This window comes from Magnolia sinica, chromosome 12 (genome assembly GCF_029962835.1).
Source record: "Magnolia sinica isolate HGM2019 chromosome 12, MsV1, whole genome shotgun sequence".
Classification (NCBI taxonomy): Eukaryota; Viridiplantae; Streptophyta; class Magnoliopsida; order Magnoliales; family Magnoliaceae; genus Magnolia; species Magnolia sinica.
The window spans coordinates 63,006,846-63,029,171 of NC_080584.1; the positions used below are offsets into that span (position 1 = coordinate 63,006,846).

A 22,326-nucleotide genomic window follows, 5' to 3' on the forward strand; every position below is an offset into this window, starting at 1 on the left:
GCAGTGCTTTGTGGGATTCACATGATGTATATGTTTTATCCCTGCCGTCCATTCAATTTGCCAGCTTATTTTAGGGCATGAACCCAAAAATTAGGAATACCCAAATCTTAGGTGGACCACACCACGGCGATAAGTGGTGATTAAACGCCTGCAATTAAAAACTTCTCGTGGTACACAAAGTTCTGGATCAAGTTGGTATTTGTGTTTTCTCTTCATTAATCGACCATTTAGATGCAAGCTAAGCATTACAGTGGCCGCTAGGAAGTTTCTAATGGTGGGCGTTCAATCACCTCTGTTTTCCTAAGGTGTGGTCCACTTGAAATTTGGATCCACTCTGTTTTTTAGCTCATACACTGAAATAATAATCCAAAATGGATAGACGGTATGGATAAAATAAACATTATATATAGTGGGCCAACGTCACTTGAAACCCAACCCAATCAGCCACACACATCACCTCTCCCACGCGTCCCTCGACCCTGACCAACCTTAAATGGTCCTTAATACTTCTACACTCTATAAATTGAAGCTCATTCTCCTGCTGGAATACAGAGGAGAAAACTAATACAATTTCCATGGATTGGGCATTGGTTATGTGGTCGTGCGCTTTGGTTTTTGTTCAGTACCATAGTCATGGGTGTCTTGGGTACTTGGACAAGGAGAGGACTTCTCTCTTGGAGATCAAAGCTTCCATCAATTATCCGAATGGGTCTTCTCTTCCTACATGGGAGGATGGGACTGACTGTTGTAGTTGGGAAAGAATCAAGTGCAACAATGCGACAGGCCGAGTGACTGAAATTTCTCTCAAAGATACTAGGGAATACAAGTTGGGAGAATGGTATCTGAATGCCGACTTACTTCTATCCTTTGGAGAACTGCGGAGCCTCGATTTGTCCGAGAATTACCTCGCTGGTTGGGTTGATCGTGAAGGTACCTTTATCTCCTGCAATCTTAACATTCTTCCTTGATGATTTAAAACAGGGCTGCCTTCAGATGTCCTAATAAATTGAATTGCAAATGTGTCAAGGTATGCAGTGATTTCTCGTTTCTGAATTGTAATTCTGTCAATTTCAATTTGGACCTGAAAAAACAGGGCTTCAATGACAACGAGGATGACTTGGAGAAGTAAAAAAAAAAAAACCAGAGTTGTTGGAATTAAGGCCTTCTCCTACATAAATACAGGGGAATCATTTTTAACCGTTGCAATTTAATTCACTCCAGCATCACAAGTTCCTTTTTCAATCAAAGAGACGTCCACAAAGCCTGTCAAATCTTAACTCTGTTTCATTCTGTACAAAAGATCCAACGCAGTATATTAGAAATAAAGGCCCCTGGTGTTTCCTCTTCGGCATGATGCATTTGAGGAAATTTATTTATTTTTCTAATGAAAGATTAAGAATGGTTAGGATTTTTCCCATTCTAATCAGGATCTAAATACAGGACGTCACCTCTATGGGATTTTTCCGATTCTAAGAGCACCTTGACCTCAGTTTTAACTCCTTCAATGAAAGCATTTTTCTCAATTTGGGTTCACTCTCATCCCTCAGGATTCTTGATCTAAGCTCCAATAATATTGAAGGACACTTCCCCTCTGAAGGTAAGTTGATCAATTGTAAAGAAATTAAACCGAGATTAATAACATCAGTTTAAAACAATATTTTGAAATGGATTCAGTGGCCATGCCTCAGTCACACTTCCAAACATGCAATCTGGAGGTTCCGGATTTGAAATATAAGAGACTGAATTGCTCACTATACCTTCTATATAAAAGCATATAGATCTTACTGATAGGAGTCCTTCACATGCATATCAAAATGGCATTTGAAATTTCACATTTTGAGATGCTTGTTGATTCTTGCCATCAGTAGTAGCAGATAATAATATTACATCTTCTGCCATATTATAAGCTCAATTGTGGCGAAAAACAAAGGTAGTTTTCAGTGCTTTCTTCTTCTTATTATTATGTTTTTAAAGGGCTTTTGTTGTCCGAGATCAGTCAAAAGAAGCCACCTTCGGCTTTAACCTAAAGTGATTGAAGAGAGAGGAAGGAGGTGAGAGGACTCAGATTCTGTAGTGATCCTCCAGTGCCAACCATTCATGCAGTCCATCCATTTTTCCAGGTCATTTTAGATCATCATCACAGAAGTGAAGCAGATCCAAAGCTCAAGTGGAGCACACCACAGGAAACAGTGGAGATTGAATTCCTACTGTTGAAAACTTCCTGTGAGCGACAGAAGTTTTGGATAAAGCAGATTTTTCTGTTTTGCCTTCATCCAGGTTTATGTGACTTTATGAACAGGTCGGATGGAAGATAAACATCCTGAGTGGGCACTAGGAAGGTTTCCACGGTGGTGTGGCCCACATGAGCTTTGGATCTGTCTCATTTTTGGGTCCCATTCCCTAAAATGAGCTTGCAACATGAATGGACAGCGTGGATAAGATACATACATCATGGTGGAACCCACAGAGGTTTTGAAATTCAATTTGATAGTGCATCCAAACGCACTCGACAGGCTGACTTCTAAATTGTAATTCCGTCGATTTCAAGTTGGACTTGAGAAAAACAAGTGGGCACATTTAATTAATATTAAGGCTTCAATGATAACAGCTTAAAAAAAAAAATATTTAAAAAAAAAAAAAAAAGAAGAAGAAGAAAAACAGAGTTATTGGGATCTGAGGCCATCTCCCACATAAATATAGGAAAACATTCTTTTTACCTTTGTATCTTAATTCACTATGGCATTGCCATCTGTTTCATGCTGAACACAATATTGGGAAGGAAGCCTGTTGGAAAAAAAAAAGGCCCTCTTGAGTGTTTCCTCTTGGGCATGTTATGTTTTTGAGTAAATATTTTTATTTTATTTTTAATGAAAGATTAATAATGGTTAGGATTATTCCCATGTTCTAAGCAGGTCCTAAACACAGTATGTCACCAATAAGCAGGTTTCGAAAGATAGTCAAGATTAAGCATGCTAGAGCACTTTGATCTGAGCTATAACCGCTTCAATAGAAGCATTCTACCATATTTGGATGCCCTTTCATCTCTTAAGAGTTTGTCTCTAAACACAAATTCATTTGGAGTTCCAGACACAAGTTTTGGAATGTTGTCCAGATTGGGCAACTTAGTGGATCTGAATCAGGACCCCTGGGCTGCCATGACTGATTTGCTACTCCTCCAGGCATATTTCTTGTTGTTTTCTCTCTAACGGACTGTTTTGTGGAAGATTACCTTGTACTATATTGCTTTGATTGTTGCTCGAGCGGTTGTCAGGTGACAACCAGACCAGGTGTTGGTGGCGTTTTAGTCTTGAAGAATAGCTTCTAGGAAGGTTTAACAATATTCGAACTTTTTGGGTCTTGGTTGACCATTGGTGCGTTTCCTTTATCCTTCATTTTAGCTAACCGGTCTTTGATGATTATTTCCTTTGAAATGAACCTTTCCTTTGGGGGCTAGGGGTGAGCCCTTTGCTTGTGCTCAGTTTGGTTATTATGGACTACGTCGGACTATCGGTACCTATGACCGACTGTATCTCAATTTGCACCACGGGTGGTTTGTTGTCATAGGATGTCTTAAATCTTGGTATTGCTCAACCAGTTGAGGGACTAGCTCGACTCGAAGTCCAGCAATGGGGTATTTGGGTTTTCTAGGACGCTCGACTGGTCGAGGGTCAGGCTTGACTAGTCAAAGGTGCCCTTCGACCCGTCAAAGCCTTGGCTCGACTAGTCGAGAGTTACCCAGAGCATGCGCGGACTACTTAAATTTGATGCGGTTTCTGGAATTTTCCAAAATAGGTATGTAAGTGGAGTTTCCTAAACTATAAATATGAGTCCCTAGGGCTATTCTAAAGTATTATAAGGCTTCCTAAAGGTATTCTAAGGGTTCCTAAAAGGATTTTAGGGTTTCTAAAGGGTGTAGCAAGGGGTGAGATTCGAGGTTGTTCAAATCAGGTAAGTCCTTTCTCTTTGTAATTTCTATTTTCATAGTGGAATTTTGTCGCTTTGCGTAGTGGTTCTTTCCCGCAAGGGTTTTCCACGTTAAATCTGCGTGTTCTCTAGTGTGTGCTTGGTGCTCTTGGATTGCTATCCTAGATCTAAATCTATGTGATTCCGTAGCACAAATCCCAACTTGGTTGACCGATTAGATGTTGGCTAACCAAGGCTGTTAGATGATGTACCATTTCCACATGCTTTTCCTTAGGTCATTATCATCTCAAGTTGGACTATGTTGTCGTTGGCTGCCCCGAGAAGGGGATCGCAATCAATTCCCATCTCCTCCTCCTTTTTGAGAAATTCAAGAGATCTTTGTTCATGTTCTCATGCACTATATTCCTGAACATGTTACAATTCTTAGTAAAATGAATCTTAGTACCATTTTACTCTTCGTATATCTCTTATTTGAGTTCCTTGGTCGATGGAATCTTTTGGTGGTCTGGAAGTTTAATGAACTTGGCTTCCAATAAAATGTCTATCATCTCCTAAGAAATAAAGATATCAAAAGTATAATGCCTTGGAGTTTAATTTAGAGTAACCTTTCCTCGAGGTAATACAAGGGTGAGACCTTTTACTCAACATTTTTCGAGGGAGAGCACTCACAGAGTCGTGTGCCAACTATCTTGGCCACAACCGCCTCGTAACAGGCATTGTGGTCTTCATTTGACCATATGAGGACTATTTCCACTGCAGCCAACTAATAGTTCGGGTCATGATAAGATGTACCCTTAGATGTGCTCATTCGTTGCCTTTTCTTTTGGAGGATGTGCTTGTATTGGATCGCTGTAGTTAACAACTCAAACAAATGTTCAATGTACATGCCTTTGGGCTGCTTTCCAAGCTCGAAACTCATGCCATCTAAGACAAGCCCAAAAACTCAACCTTGGAGAGAATCACTAGACAACAATTTTTGACACTCTTGAACCAGGCGATGAACTGCTTGATCATCTCGCCAGGCAGTTGTCATGGCCTAAACAAGTCAGTTATGGTTGATACCACAAGCTTTGTTCGATGGAATTGCACGTGAAACCTCTCTTTCATATCAATCTAGGCTTGGATTGAGTTAGCAGAGAGGTTTATGTACAATGTGAAAGCAGATGTTGTTATGAAATTCCTGAACAACATGATTTTTAAAAAATCATTATGAGACGACTTACCAAATTGTATAGTGAAGCGACCAATGTGATTGATCTTAGATGTCTCCCCTTCTCCAAAAAAATAAAAATAAATGTGAACTTAGGAAACCTGAAATCTTTGGAAAACTTGTAATATTGATCGACCCTCTTAGAGTATCGTTTCCTATAAATTAACAAAGTTATGTGTCGGCCGTTCAGTTGGACCCTATATTCCTAAATAAGTCCTATAATATCGTCCTGGTCGAGTAGCTATTGCGAGCCTACCAGTTCTTTGTGACAGAAGTGTCACTCCAACTACCCATGGTATGTCCCTTACGCTGTGTGATCGACAACCACTGGGGGAGGGGTGGCCAGAGGTTGTGATGTAGAGCGAGTCGTTGACATATTCATGGCAAAGATGTACTAGAGAAGGCCCGATCGGAGGTAGAAACTATCCAAACCGTCAAAACCTTCATTCAGTCATATCTTGCAAAATGGGATGAGTTTATATGATTTTGGGATAAAAGGACCTACTTAAGACAAACAACCCTGCTATGCTGGGTTGCCCACACCGTATTTACGAGATTCCATCAAATCAATGCTTAAAAGTCCCGTTTAATTTTGTTTTTACTATAAATAGTAAGTTTTATTTCGGGTATAACTTTTGATCCTTTGAATTGTAGAAGTAGTGCCTAACATGAAAATGGCCTAGAAAAGTTAGGAGAACAGCGTGGTTAGACCAAATTGGACACTTACTGTTTTTGGCCAAAAACCACGAAGTCTCGTAGGAATAGAGGTTGCCTATAAATAGTAAGTTTGCTATTTATAGTAAGTCATGTTTTTAGGGCGTTTGAGTTGGAGTTTAAGTCTAAAAATATGTCCTAGGTTTGAGTTCCTAATTTAAAGAGTTGTAACTTTGTTTGTTTTTTTTTTTTTTTTAAATATCATCAATCAAGTTATTTTTAATTTATTAGGAATTATTTATGCTTTTATCCCTCGTGGATCTGAGGAAGCTCTGTGAGGAGTCCAGAGAGCTCCGTGGATTTAGAATAGTTATCCCCTAAGAAAGACAATGATCGACCTCTTCACGTCCCTCCCTACAACAAGTGGTATCAGAGTGAAGACTCCCTTCAAGTTGATGACAACTAATGATGGAATGACAAAATTCTATGGATGGTGATTCAAGGATTCATTATTTATCAGAAACAATGGAACTTTTTCACTGGGAGAGTCAATTGACCATGTAACGCCTACAGGCAACCCTCGAGCATATTGTAGATGTGTTAATTCCTTTCTGAGCCCAAGGTAATGATCAGTTGCCCGTGATCATTGTATGATACAATCTCATTTTCTGTAAGAGGCAAATCACATGGCAATCCTAGATAAGTTAAGCTTCAACAAAGAGGACGCGATGGTGTCGTTGCTTGATGGCTAGTCCATGGAGGTGATTGACTAGATCATGCTGAAAAGACTATTGAGGTAAGGTTGAACTTCTCAATCTTAATGACTTATTGCGTATAAAAGACTTTATCGATTGGTTAGCTGAAGTAGAGTGGTATTTTAATTACATGAACATGTCGAAAGAAAAGAAAGGGAAGTTACTTGCATTCAAATTGAAATCCGTTGCTTTTGCATGGTGTGAGCAATTGTAGCTCTCACATGGCTGATACAGCAAGTCACCCCTCCGATCATGACGGCAGATGAGATGCCTTCTTCGATCATAATTCATCCCTAGTAATTATGAGCATGTGTTGTTTTAGTAATACTAAAATTACCGGCAGAGAAATTGTACCATCACATATTACACTGAATAATTCCAGTGGTTGGCAACACAAAATGATTTATCGGAGACTGAATCGTAGAACGTAACGCTGTTCATAGCTGTTTTATGATTGACAATTCAGGATTGAGTTTAGATGCACCCGATCGGGACCATGCATGAAGGAGTTTAGTTGGTGGGTATGACAGAAATGCAACTTGTAAAGTCCCAACTCGACCTTATCCTTTGACTCGGTCCCCCATGACGGGTCTACACAAGATTCGGCACTGGCCAAAGGAAAAGAACCAGTAGGAGGGTGTCCTCAACCTCCTATAACCATAAACCATGACAATGGGAGCGGTCCTTCTAAGCTTGAACCTAAAGCGCCCACAACAGTGGGTATAAGAAAATTTTCAAATTCTTATGGTCGACCAAGGTCAGACTATTTTTTTCGCTATGTCTAACCCAGCCGCTTATAAAAAACTTGCCCTTAACACCATTAGCCCACTTGGCCATTAACAAAGGGGGCGCTGAAGGTAAGGCATCATAAGAAAGTCTTTTATTTGATGAAAATGATCAAGTCGTTAAAGAAGGACCTGGTGACGATGAATGGTTCGTCGAGGATCATGGCGAATCATTGGTCATAAGGCGGTTATTGTACACTCAAAGGAAGGAGGTGCACCCATAGTGACACAATATATTCTGCACACACTATATCATCAACGACAAGTTCAGTGATGTAAGCATAGACAGTGGCAGTAATGAGAACATCATCTCGAATGTGATGGTGGAAAAGTTACGGCTACCTACGACGAATCATCTTTTCCCTTATTCGTTTGAATAGATAGAAAGGTGAACGAAACCAAGGTAACTGAACAATGCACTGTGATGTGGTAGACGTGAAAGCATTCATATGTTGCTCAGTCGACCATGGTAGTCGAACTGTGATACGACTCACCAAGGACGAGATAATACCTACGTCTTTGTTAAGGGCGATCGTAAGATGATCATTGCCCCTATGAAACTAGAGAACCACTCCGAAGCTTTTAAAGTGGAGGGGAGAGGATGAGGAATTGGAGACCTTAGACATTTCTCTAAGTTTAAGGTCGTTGTTGAACGAATTCAAAGAAATCTGGCCCAAGAGTTACACGATGGATTGCCCCCCATGTGGGACATCCAACATCACATAGACCTCATCCCTAGGGCTGGCTTGCCCAACTACTCTCACTATGGGATGAGTCCGATGAGAAACTTCAGAGGCAAGTAGAAGAATTGGTCCAGAAGGGTCTTATGAGAGACAGTATAAGCCTATGTTTCATGCTAGCTTTATTAACGCCAAAGAATGATGGGATCTGGTGCATGTGTGTCGACAGTCGAACAATTAACAATATTACCATTAAACACTGGTTCCTAGTACCACGGTTGGACAACATGTTTGATATGATAGAAGGTGCCAGGGTATTCTGTAAACTAGATCTGAGGAGTGGGTACCATCATATTCTTATCTGCCTCGAAGATGAGTGGAAAGCAACATTGAATTCCAAGAAAGGGTTGTATGAGTGGCTGTTCATGCCCTTCGGTCTATCAAACGCTCCGAGCAATTTTATGCATCTGATGAATCAAGTGTTTAAGTCGTCCATTGGCCGATTGTTATAGTATATTTTGATGATATCTTGATATATAGTCAGGGTGAGATGGAGCACATGAAACATCTTAGGTAGGCTTTACAGGTCCTAGCAGTTAACAGTTTGTACTTCAACTTAAGGAAGTGCATTTTTTAACGGACGACTTGTTATTCTTAAGATTCGTTGTGATGAAAAGGTGTGAGCCATCAGGGAATGGCCGATTCCGACAAAAATTCATAAAGTGAGGAGTTTCCACAAGTTCGAAATATATTATCGTCGATTCGTGCATAATGTCAACACTATAATCGCACCCATTACGGATTGCTTGAAAAAAAGTTGTTTAACTGGACCAATGAGGTTAACAAGAGATTTGTTGAAATCAAGAATTGATTGTCCACAACACCAGTCTTGGTTCTTATTAGTTTTAACAAGTTATTTGAGGTTGAGTGTGATACCTCATATGTCAGAATTTGAGGAGTCTTATCGTAGGAAGGCAGGCCAATAGCCTTCTATAACAAGAATATCAATGAAGCCCAAAAGAAATGATTGGCATATGAGCTTAAGCTATATGCAATGGTTCAAGCGTTGCGACATGGGTGGCATTATCTAATATAGAGAGTGTTTGTTTTCTAAAATGACCATCAAGCCTTAAAGTTTATTAATAGTCAGGGTAACATGAACCGTGCGCACGCTAGACAAGTCACATTTTCATAGGAATTCATATTCGTTCTGAAGCACGAGTCAGGGCAGCAAAACAAGGTAGTTAATGCACTTAGTGGACATGCATCACTACTAATTACGATGAGCAATAAGGAGGTCGATTTTGACTATCTCAAGGAGTTGTATGTCAAGGATAAGGACTTCAAAGATGCATTGATGAGGTGCTACAAGGGTCATCCTAGTGTCCTATATATCCAACATAGTTTCCTTTTCTAAGAGAATCAACTATGCATCCCTCAAAGTTCTCTAAGGGAGCAAATTAGCCAAGAGTTATATAGGGGTGGCCTTGGTGGACACATTGGGTGAGATAAGATATGGGATCTTGTTGATGAACGGTATTACTGGCCGCAATTGGTACGTGACATGGGTACATGTTTGTCAGACCTCTAAGGGGCAATCTTAAAATACAAGCCTCTACACCCCCATTACCTTTCCCTTACACCCCTTGATAGGACTTATCTATGGAATTCGTACTTGGTCTCTTACGAACATGGGTAGGGAATTGCCCCCCTAAACATAATGATTCTATCGGTCGGGTATTCTTGCTAATCATAAGATCAAACATCTTAGTTGTTCCTTATTGCCACCACTTATGGCAATATAAGTTAGCTTCAGGGTTCGTTCTGACTTGCGCTTATAGGTAACTAGAGGTGTGCATGAACCAAGCTAGCTTGGTTAGCTCGCTCGACTCGACTCGAAAAATCGCGATTTGACTCAGTTTGAAGCTGAGTTTGAGTCGAGTCGAGCTGATTTTTTGAGCTCAAAAATGAGTTCGAGCCGAGTTCGAGCTGGCCCCAGCTCGACTCGATTCGGATCGAACCCAGCTTGAATCGAACTCAAATCGAACCAGTTCGATGACTCGGTTACTTTGATATTGATGTTGCTCACCAAGTGTTTGATGAAATGACTCAAAGAAGTGTGGCTGGTGGCAAGGAAGGTATGTATATGAAACCAACACCCTTTGTTTCTTGATTTTTATGTTGCTTAGAAGGCGTTTGATAAAAATAACTTTAAAACCATTGTTGCTATCTCAAATATAGTGAGATTTTGAAGGTCCAGTCTAGGTGTTTGTGAAAATGCTGCAACGGCAAGCCGAGTTCAAGCTGAGGTCAACTAGTGGCCGAGCCGAGTCGAGCTGAGGCCAGCTTGACTCGATGTACACCCCTATAGGTAACTCAGTCGGTCATTTTGCCTCCCGCTCAATAAGATGATTGGGGGGTGAGGGTGTGGGTGGGGTGTATTGGGTAATATTACTAATTGAAAGTCTATGGAGAAAACCTTCATCCAATCTCTTGAAGATCTCTAGTTGTACCTTGGTTTTTCCAGCAATCTATTGCATATGTTCTTAAATTCTGAGAAAATTTATAACAAAGTCATCGAAGAACAACTGAGAAAATGACCCTGCATCAACATTGACCATGGGCTCAAATTACAAGCCCAAGTGTTATTAATCTTCTACAACATCAGCAATAGAACTATATTTTTTTATTTGGGAGGTATAATATTTTATTCAGAAATACTAAAGGTAGTTTATTTGGTGCAACTGGGCTTGTCCAAAACTTTGTTTATGCAATTCAATCAAACATAGGGTTGCACATGCAAGCAAGGGCTTGTACTCGGCTAACATTTGCAATTAGGAAGTGTGGGAGTGTTAGAGTCATATTCAACTCAATGATTGATTGAACACTGGTGCCCTCATGCTGAGATGGACCGATTAAGACCATATTTAAGGATCCAACCGCTCGATCAACCACCCATTATAACAATGATCAAATGATTCGTATAAGGGTCAGGGTTAGTCATTCTTAATGGATTCTTTTTAGCTTACATTCAAGACTTTTCTTTTCCCTATAATTGCAACTAATATATTTTTCAAATGAACAAAGATGATATTAAAAAAAAAAGAAGAAGAAGAAGATAAGACAATATTGATTTTATTTATTTGTGAATGATGCTCATTACAATTAACAGGTTGTCAAATAAACTAAAGAATAGAGTAAATGAGAGATAAATATATGATATGTCTATATGATTGGATGATCTAGGAAAATAATCAGTAGGATGTGACCTAAGTATTTACTCTTCTAAGTAAGAACTCAGTTAATCGAAATTTGACAATGGATGGTCAGAGACATTTAATCTACTCTTATAGTACCTTGCAATGATGCTGAATAGTAGTGATCTAACTAGAACTAGACCAAACTATGATAGAAAGATAAAGATAAAGACTACGTAGATGTATTGTGTTTGGTGAGGGCCTCGAATTCTTCATCACGTTCTCTTTTTATTCCTTTTGGAGGTGGCAAAGCCCTCAACGGGTTTACTTGTTGGTCTAGGATCCTTGACAACCACGACTTTTTTTATGTTCTCTTCCCACAGGAGATCTTCTTAAATCAAAAAACAATTTTCAGATCTCCACTTTTATGTGGCCTATGTATATTTTTTGATATGTATAGGAACTACTACATCTAAATTTGGCTTGACAGAGACATCTCCACTCATGGCTTATTGTTCCCTTGAATATACGTGGAATTGGGGAAATTGTATCCATTAGATCCTGATCGAGTATCGTTCTTTTAACTCTAATTCGATTACATATTGGTCGTCTTTAGATATTCAGCACCTTTGTAATCGCTGCAAGAGCTTTGATCATCTTTAAGAAGAACTCCCATTTTGAAGGGATTGCAAGAGATGTCCTTAGCGAGCATATCCAGATATCAAAGGATCCTTGCCTCGGTGGGTCTTTTATGGATGTTCTAGGTACACTTACTTGGTCACATCCCACACAAATTAGGGTTGTGTGTCATTCGTTGCTTCGTTTTTCTTAAAGGCATGTGTACGGTTTTATGCCACCTCATTTATGTTGTGAGACGTATTGCCGAAGGGTAAGGAACAAAAGATATTTTCGGGTGCGAGTACGATTCCGTTAGTATTACACCTGTGGTAACATTACGTGGTTCAATCTTATTAGTCCATATAGGTGTGTTGAAAATGGGTGTAAATAATGACTGACATAACCTAGTGACTGGTTGTCCCATGGATATCACAGTGGACCCCTCAAAGCTTGGTCTCACAAGGATTGCATACAACTCACCTCTATTAAAGTGGGGTAGTTGTGCACCCACTCCGTGCATGGATATATAGATCTTTCTTTGTATGGTGGGGTCACAAGAATCCAATAACCCAAGCTTATGAGTCCAAACATGATGGAGATCTAAAACTCAAGTAAGCCACACCTTAAGAAATAGTGGAGATAGAAATGCCGACCATCGAAGCCTTCCTAGGGCTCACCATGATCTTTACATGCCATCTAACATGTTCATAAGATGACTCCCAAATAGATGTAAGCAAAAACAATATATTATCCTCATGCAAAACTTCTTTGGCCACCAAAAAAGTTTCAACTGTGGGCGTTTTCATCCCCATTGCTTCTTAAGGTATGACCCACTTCAATTTTGAATCTTCCTCATATTTGGGCTTATTTCTTAAAGTCTACTACCAAAATAGAAGGGCGGTTGGATATTTCACGAACATGGCAATGGACCTCACTTTGGGTAACATGGATTGCTCTAACCCTACTAGAGACTGAGGATGTGATTGACATTACTACAAATACAAATACCAGCTTATTGGCTTATTTAAATAAGATTTTGGATGGTTTGGTAAATACTATATAACTTATTTATCTAGAAATGAGAAAATAAGTTTTATCATAAGCTGGAGATGGCTCACATTTTTTTAAAATCTTATTGAGCTTAAGTGGGCAGAGGTTGGGGCTTTATCAATTTTTTAAATACTAAAAATAACTTCACGTATCTTTTTGCAACCTTCCTCTCACTCTCTTTTTTGTGGCTTCTCATCTCTCTCTCTCTCTCTCTCTCTCTCTCTCTCTCTCTCTCTCTCTCTCTGAGGTAGCCCATAAGATGGACCCATATTGAAGGTGGGGCCCCACATGATGAATGGTACACATCAAGGTGGGCTCACATAATGGACAACTAACATCAAAGGTGGGCCACACATGATGGATGGCCTTTCGCATGAAGGATGATCTACCCCAAGTGGAACCCACTTGATGGACAGTGCACATGAAAGGTGGAACCCACCTGATGGACGGTCCACATGAAAGGTGGAACCCACATGATGGATGGTGGCATTGAAGATGGGCCCACATGGTGTAAAGTTGACATTAGAGGAGGGTTCACATGATGAACAACTCATATTGAAGGTGGGGCTCCATATGATTAATGGTCCACATTAAGATGGACCTACATAAAGGATGGAGTAAACCTCACATGATGGATGGCCCACATCAAAGTGTGGCCCTATGTGGCCAAAGACGCATATCCAAAGTCGCCCGCCATGATGGATATCTACATAGAAGGTGTGGCCCCATGATGGATAGTGGACATCAAAAGTGGGCCTCACATGACGGATGGTCCACACCAAAGGTGGTCCCTATATAATGAATGGCCCATATCAATTGGTGGCCTCACATGATGGACTACCTATATCAAGTAGGACCCACCTAATGGATGATCCGAATCAAGGTGGGCCCCACATAGTGGACAGTTCACATCAAAGGTCATCCCTAATTGTGAATGGTTTGCATGATGGACAACCTAGTTCAAAGGTGGGGCTCACATGATGGACACATCAAATGTGGGCTCCATGTGATGGGTAATTGACATTCAAGTGACCTACACGAAGGACAATTAACAATGATGGTGGGCACCACATGATGGATGACCTAAATCAAGGTGTATGGCCTCCCACATAATGGATGACCTAAATCAAGGTGAGCCCCCACATAATGGATGGTGAACATCAAAGGTTGGCCCCTAATGATGAATGGTCTACATCCAAAGTAGGTCCTGCATGATGGATGGCCCACTTCAAATGTTTGACCCACATGGACTGTCCACATCAAAGGAACGCTCCACATGATGTACAATCGGCATGTAATGGCCAACATGATGGATAGCAAACATCTAAAGTGAAAGGAATGAATTCGTGTTCATTTGAAATAGAGTTGTTGCAATTTTTTAAAATCATAGCAACTATCCTTTAAAAAATTTTTTATTTAAATGTTTTACCAAACATGATTATGTCAAATAAAAGCTTTTTTCAAGTCTAAAAAAGTAATTTTACCCAATGAACTTATTTTACCAGAAGAGCCAGTAAAAAGAGATTTATTAGAATAGCTCTCATCTGAAAATCTCTTATTAAATTAGATAAAACATGCCAACCATGCCCTGAGAGATGAGCGATGTCCAAGTGGAATCATGGATAACACTGTTTCACACAATGCAAGAAACAACAAGCTCTGAGTGGTCTATACCAAGTTTTATATTTAAAATCCTTACTGTCCATCAAGTGAAACCACTTATTTTCTCAGTGCATATCAAAGATTTCCTTAACAGAACTCCTATGTGTCTCGAACATGATTACAATATAAAATTTCTCGTAAAACCTCTAAGTTCATGCGGTGTTGCCCACCTGAGTTTTGAATTATGAAGAATTTCATATCTTCTTTTCATCTTACTGAGTTAGACCTAATTAATGTGTTTGATTATAGATGCCTACCATGGTAACCTCATACACAAACGTATGGTTGTCATCCCATACCCATTGTTCCATTTGGGATGGCCCACCATAGTTTTTGATCTGGCTTCAGGACAAGCATAACTTGATCGTGGGGTAGACGTTCCATATAAATAAAACATGGTAAACAGCACACAGATCTGCAGCTACATCTGCTCTCTCGGTCGTTTTATTTTATTTATACCTTAGTGGGTCTTAACTATCTTTCTTGTTGAAATGAAGGCTGCCATCAGAAAGCCAGTTGAATTAAATTGTAAAAATGGATGTATGCAAAAATGGAGTTCAAATTTAAAATTTGAAATTCAATTTGATAGTGCATCCAAACACACTCAACAGTTCCATTTTGAATTCAGGTGGAGATGACAAGGTATGTATGCAACTCTAAGATCGCATTTGGAGCACTTATTATTGAACTGGAATTATTAGTCAGGTGAGGTGGAAATGGCCAAATTGAAAAGCCGTTGGCTTTCTTAACCAATGAGTCCTGGATTGTACTTCGGACAATTTCAAGGTGGACTTGAGAAAACAAGTCAAAAATTTAATTGAGTTGAGAACGATGATGATTGGAAAAACCAAAAACAGAGTTGTAGTGATTTGAGGCCTTCTCCCACAAATATACAGGGGAACATTTTTAACCTTTACAACTCAATCTGTTTCATCCTGAGCACAAGGTCTAAAGCAATATGTTGGGAATGAAGGCCCCTCGTAAGTGTTTACCCTTGGCCATGCATGCTGTATTTGAGGAAATAATTTTATTTTATTTTTCATGTAAGATTAAGAATGGTTAGGATTTTCCCCTATTCTAAGCACAGGCCTTAAACACAGTACGTCATCCTACGCAGGTTTCAAAAGATGGTCGAGATTGAGCAAGCTAGAGCACCTTGACCTGAGCTATAACCCACTCAACGAAAGCATCCTACCATATTTGGGTGCACTCTTGTCGCTTAAGAGTCTGTCTCTGAGAAGCAATAACTTTGGACTTCCAGACAGAGGTATTGAAGTGGAGTATTCACCTCCTATAATTTTATATACAAGTTTTGAAATGCTGTCCAGATTGGGCAACCTAGAGCAGCTAGATCTAAGTTGGAATCAGTTAAATAGAAGCATTCTACCATATTTGGGCGCACTCTCCTCCCTCAAGAGCCTCGATCTAAGCTGGAATAATTTGGAAGGATGCTTCCCCTCAAAAGGTGAGTTGATTAGCTGTAAAGAAATTAAACCAAGATTGATAATATTAGTTTACATAATATTTTGAACTTTATTTAATGGTCATGCCTTCTCCAAATTCCTACTCTAATGTTATTTTTTAAAATTGTTTAAATCTTGATAGAACTGGCCAACTTGAGCAAACTAGAGGTTTTGGATTTGGGATTTAATCAACTCAATGGTTCCCTATTTCTGCAAGGTAAGAGCACTTGGATCTTTTCTAATAGATGCTGGAGTTAAGTGTCTTTCACATGCACCTCGAAATGGCATTTGAAAATTCTCATTCTGCTATGCTTTTCATGACATTATTCATGCCACCACTAGTAGGAAAATATATTATGTCTTTGTGTGATAATAATCTTTGACTTTGAAAATGATGATTGTACCTTTCTCCGGAGGATTTTGATAATAATTTACCCTCCTAGCGATGATTTTTGCTCTCGTTATCCTTAATGTAGATGTGTTAAAGCAGGACGCGAGGTGCGTGCAACCTTCTTACATGTTCCTTTGTGACCCAAAATGATGTGAGCCCAAAAGTGAGAGATGCCACGAGAAAGCTGGGGATTTAATACCCACAGTCAACTTCCTTGGGGCCATAGAAGTTTTGGATCGGAATGATATTTTTGCTTTTCCTACATCCTAATGGGAGTTACCTTATGAACGGGTTGGATGGAGCACAAGGATCAGCGTGAGCCTCAGGAAGGTTTCAATGGTCAGTGTTTCCATTCCCATTATTTTTTTGTGGTGTGGCTCACTTGAATTTTGGATCTGCCACATTTTTGGAATCACATCTTAACCTGACTTTGCGAAACTGATGAGCGGAGTGGATGTGAGATGGACAACATGGTGGGCCGTAGCGAGGTTTAGGCTGCACAGGCTCTGTCTGTCAAAGGACAGCTGTGCCCTCGCTGGCGTGCTCGGATATACCTTGCCTCGTAACCTTCATCAGAGGGGCGGTGGATTTCCTGTGAAAGCTTTTGCAGAAAGCTCCCAGAGCAAGGATTCCAGGGTTGGGCCCACTGCGATGTTTGTGAGAAATCCAACTTGTAAATCCGTTTTTCGATCTCATTTGAGGATATGTTAGAAAAAATAAGGTGGATCCAAAACTCAAATGGGCCACAAGAGATGAAAAAAGGGGGATTTAGTTTTCACCATTGAAACACTATTATGGCCACAAAAGTTTCGTATCAGTCTAAGTTTTAAGTGTTTTCACTTCATCATAGTAAAAAGGACCTTATAAACGGTTTGGATGGCATATAAAAATCAAGGCAGAGCTTAAGAAGGTTTCAACGGTAGGAATTCCTTTCCCCACTGTTTCATCTTGTAGGCCAGTTGAGGTTTGGATCCTCCTAATTTTTGGTCACATGTCTTAAAATGAGCTCTAAAAATAGATGGACGGATTAGATTTCTCATGAACATCAAAGTGGACTCCACTTTGCATCCCAGGAACTTCCTGCCAGAGCCTTTTTCAGAAAATCCCCGTCCTATCACGGGGGCACAGGGTGCGCGGATTTCCTTTAGCCGAAAGTTCTTACGCAGGTTTGTTAGGTGGGGCCGACTCTGATGTTTTAGATTTGGATCTGCTTAATTTTTGGGTTCATGGCCTAAATGGAGTTGGCAAAATGGATGGACCACACGAATATATAATGCATAAATCATAATGGACCACACCAATATACAATGCATACATCATGGGGTGTAGCCCATATGAATTCTTGATATGCTAATTTTTGAAATCATCTGCTATTGTGGTCCTGCCAAACTGATGGATGGAGTGGATTTGTGATGGGAATCTCTATAGGCTCCGCATCATTTCCAGCCACATGACCTTCTTGTGCTACGTTAACAGGCCATCCATGTCGAGCAAAGAAACGGAAGCAGTGCCTTTAACATGAAGTGTATATGTTGCTTTGTGGGACCCACTATGATGTATGTGTTTAATCCACACCATCTATCCATTTTTAGATAATTTTAAGACATGATCCTAAATATGAGGCAGATCTAAGATTTAGTTGGACCACGCCACAGGAGAATAGATGCTCACCGGTACAAACTTCTTGTGAGCTAAAACAGTTTTGAATCAATCTTATATCTTTTTTATTTTTTCCCTTCTTTTATGTCTGTGTAACCTAACCAACATGTTTCTGGAAAATAAACATTATGGTGGGCATTAAGGTGGTCCCTAGGAAGTTTTTAATGGTCGCCCTTTAATCACTAATGCTTTCTAAGGTCCACTTGAGATTTGCATCTACCTTATTTTTGGGATCATGCCATAAAATGATCCAGAAAAACGAATGAACTATATCAATAGATCATGGTGAGTCCCACAGGAAATGGACAAGTGACCAAGCCTATGTTACCATGCAATCGGGTACAGTGAATTTTTATTTATTTTTTCCTTTTTTAGATTTTTTTTATTTATAATATTTATAATAACACATATTTACATCTAGATACTTATTTAATTCTTATTAAGCAACCTTATTACTTGGTGGGCATTTTTGTTATTTTAAGAAAGCTGCAATCACCAACACAAGGTACCGGTTTGACAACAACTTGATTAATGATGTATCTTAATAAAAATTTAATTTAGAAAGGGTACTCAAATGTAAAATTACATTAATGAGATATTATTTTGCTAAATTTTCTTTCCAACAGCCGTTCAAAAATCAGTTTTAACTGACTTAAGAAAACGCTACGGAAATGGGAAGGAATTAAGAAGCCTCCTCAAAATGGCCATTTTATCCTTGTCAAGGACAGGTGTTACGCTGGGAAGCCGATTGGCTGTTACCCGGGTAAAACACCGAAGTGCGTTAGCCCACTTTGAGTCTTTGATATACATTCATGCCATCCATCAGTTTTCTAACTCATTTTAGAGCTTTTAGAGCATGATTGCAAAACTAAAGCAGATCCAAATCTCAAATGGACTACAACATGGGAAATAGTTTTCATTGACCATTAAAAACTTCTTGTGGGCCATGAAATTTCGGAGCAAGATGATATTTGTGTATTCCTTTCATCCAAGTCTGTGTGACGTTGCCAATAGGTCCTACGTCTAATAAACAACAGTTGGCTGTTAGAATTTTTATTGGTGAGTGTTCAATAACCACTCTTACCTGCGGTGTAGTTCACTTGAGATTTGGATCTGCTTGATATTTATTTATTTATTTATTTGATACAGTCTTAAAATGAGCTGAAAAATTCCAAGGAGGGCATTCATATGCAAAACATACATTAAAGTCCGTCCCATGCATAGTCAAGGAAACCACACGGAGGTAACACACAACAACACAAGTGGTTTTTTGGTAAGAGTGGTAATGTATGTGTTGTATATCTACACCATCTATCAGTTTTTCCAGCTCATTTTAGAGCACGGTCCCAAAACTGATATCTACACAATAAAGGAAACGGTGATCATTTTAAAAACTTCTTGTGGACCACGAAAGTTTTCAATCAAGCTAATATTTGTGTTTTCACTTCATCTAAGTTTGGTGTGACATGTTTGGATGGAAAATAAACATTACTATAGCCCCTCAAATTGGTAGGGATATTTTTTTCCTCATTTCCTAAGATCAACTAGCAAAATAGATTCAAGGAGTGAGTGTCATTGAGATGTCATAGTAGGCCCCAGTTTTGATGCACCAGCAGTGCCATAAGAATCAGTAAATAGGACATTCAATGAAGGGAAAACACGAATATGATCAGCTTGATCCAAAACTCTTGTGGGTCCCAAGAAGTATGTAATGGTGGGCATTCAATCACCACTATTTCCTATGGTGTGGTCTACTTGAGATTTAAACATGCATCATTTTGGACTCATAACATTAAGTGACCTAGCAAAATGGATGGATGAGGTGGATAAAACACATGCATCATGGTGGGGGCCACAGAACAATGACAGTAGATATGCTCCTAGTGAGTGTGTGGGGTGTGTGTGCATGTGTAACAGAAAAAAAAAGGATATGCTCCTAGTGGAACTATCAATAGGCAATACACATGCGCCGAAGAAAGATTTAATACTCTAGCAGAGTATATGTAACGTCCTGTGTTTTCAAAACCTGAGTATGTGACTCGTCCTCCAAAAACCCGAGTGTTAACCTTTAACGATGGTCAAGTTCAGTTTTTTTTTTTTTTTTTCAAAGTTAGCAGTTTAGCGAAAGAAGAACAAATCAACATAAAGAAAATTTTACAATTACATTCAGAATATACAGATGGTTGCTCATGATGACTTATACAAACCAATGTCTCTATGGTAACAAATAAAGAATTACACAATTTAACATATGAGAAATAATAAACTGCATATAAACTTGAGCCGCAAGATCGTGTAGTTTCTCTTGGCAGATACAACCATGCATCCCTGCCAATTGTACCCAGCTCCTCATCAAGTTTGAACATGCATATCATTTAAACCACTTGTACTACCTGTATAATTATATATTTGATAAATGAGAGGCGGCTAGCTCAGTGTAAATTCCCTTCAAGATTATACACTGCCACATTAAGTAAGCATAGTTATAAACAAAAAGCATGCAAAACAATACACAATGCAATCTTATTAAATGCATGGATGCATGAGTGCACATCAACTAGGGATGCTCATCCAGTTGGCTTTTGAAAAAAATCATGCATGTGGCTGGTCACCAACGAAGTATATAGTACATGCGTAGTGCTAAACTCACCGAAGGTGAGTCGATAGTCGATGGTTTGTAAGCTAGCAAAACAATACCACGACTAAGGGCATGTGCTACAAAATCTAGAATTAGCCACCCGTCATCGCTCGTATGCTATGAATGCATGATTAGCCCAATCGTTATTATTCTATTTACAACCAGCCAGTATAATAAAGATCGAAGGTCACTACGGGACGTTCATCACCTAGCGTAGGCCGACAACTCATACATAGTGTCCACGACCACTATCCCTGGCTCATGGGACTACCACCTTAGGATGTTTAATGGAAGCTCATCGATTAGTGGTCAATCATAATTCAGTATATGAGGCTTACCATCGCATGGTTGCACAAAATAATACGTCGAACCCATATAAGGCAATTACCAAAACAAAGCCACATACGGCAAATATCAAAACTAAGCCACATAGGGAAAATATCAAAACTATGGGATAAAAGACCATCCTCAAAAACCATTTACACACAACGACCCATTGATGGTAGGCCCACATCAATATTCTATTTAAACCTTCATTCAAGTAAGAACTAAGTCGAAGGTTCATTATAATCACAATCAATTAAGTTACATCCCAAGTATGGGTGTACATTTATAAGTGGGGTTTCCCACTGATTGATGTACCAATTTAAGTTCCATAAGCAATCCACAAGTAATCCACAAGAATAAGAAAATATGCAGGATAAATATTGAGCATGTAATCTAGCATTCGATTCTACAACTAGTATATGTAATTATAAGATAAGGATATCAATTATTAACCGAAATTAAAATAAAAACTATTACTTAAGCTAATGGGAAAATGAAAAGCTCAAGGGGAAAAAATCATCACCTTGAGTGTTGAATCACTTACTAGTGCCGCTAGGAGGTGTGCACGCCTTTAGGGTCAAATCGATCCTACCGTGAACTGTAAATGATACAATTAGATCAACGTTCTGTACACTATCTAGGGTTAAGCTCATAACCTAGGGTCTAAATTACTTAGTTTTAGGGGTCCATCCTAGAGTTAGGTATAGGTTTAAATTTTTGGATGTAATTTCTAATTGATGTAATAACAATATTAATGATATTACTAATTAAAAATAATAATCTAATAATGGCTAATGATATTAAAATAACAACAATAGCAAATATGATTGAATGAGATGGCTTACCTAACTTGAGCCAGATCTGAGCGAGTCAACTCGATTAAACTCGGCGAGTTTCAGCCTAGTCGACTCAGCAACACGTATCAACTCTCGCTGCTCTTCTCTCCTTCTTTTCCTCTCTCTCTCTCTCTCTCTCTCTCTCTCTCTCTCTTCCTACTTCTTCTTTACTCGTCCAACCACATAGCTGGCAACCCAAACACAACTCAGATTGGATGTGTCGAGTCCAGTTGACCCGACAACTGCCCATAACCCAAGCTCCCTCTCTCTTTCTCTCTTTTCCCTTACCTCCCTATGCTCTCTCTCTCTCTCTCTCTCTCTCTCTCTCTCTCTCCACCTTCGGCATGTTCAGTGAGGTTTCCAGGTCCAAAACTTACCCAACAACTTGCCCCAATTCAAGCACAGTGAGACATCAACGAGTTGACAGTTTAACTCGTTCTCAAACCGAGTCCCTCCACCTTCTTCTCTTCTTCTTCT

The 22,326-nt window shown here is 39.4% G+C and overlaps 1 protein-coding gene across 8 annotated transcripts in view; it reads left to right on the plus strand.

Moving 5' to 3' along the window:
* The first annotated feature begins 533 nt into the window (after positions 1–533).
* The window catches only part of LOC131221506 (receptor-like protein 15), a 47,227-nt gene continuing 25,434 nt past the window's right edge, over positions 534–22,326 (plus strand). For 3 of the 8 annotated variants that reach the window (XM_058216789.1, XM_058216790.1, XM_058216792.1), the window contains exons 1-2: positions 535–930; positions 15,653–16,000. In XM_058216789.1, coding sequence (XP_058072772.1) covers positions 576–930; positions 15,653–16,000 — 703 coding nt within the window. In that variant the 5' untranslated portion in view covers positions 535–575. Of the gene's footprint in view, positions 931–1,462; positions 1,598–15,652; positions 16,001–16,140; positions 16,216–22,326 lie in introns of those variants that run through there. The other 5 variants (XM_058216788.1, XM_058216791.1, XM_058216787.1 and 2 more) reach the window with 4 other exon arrangements.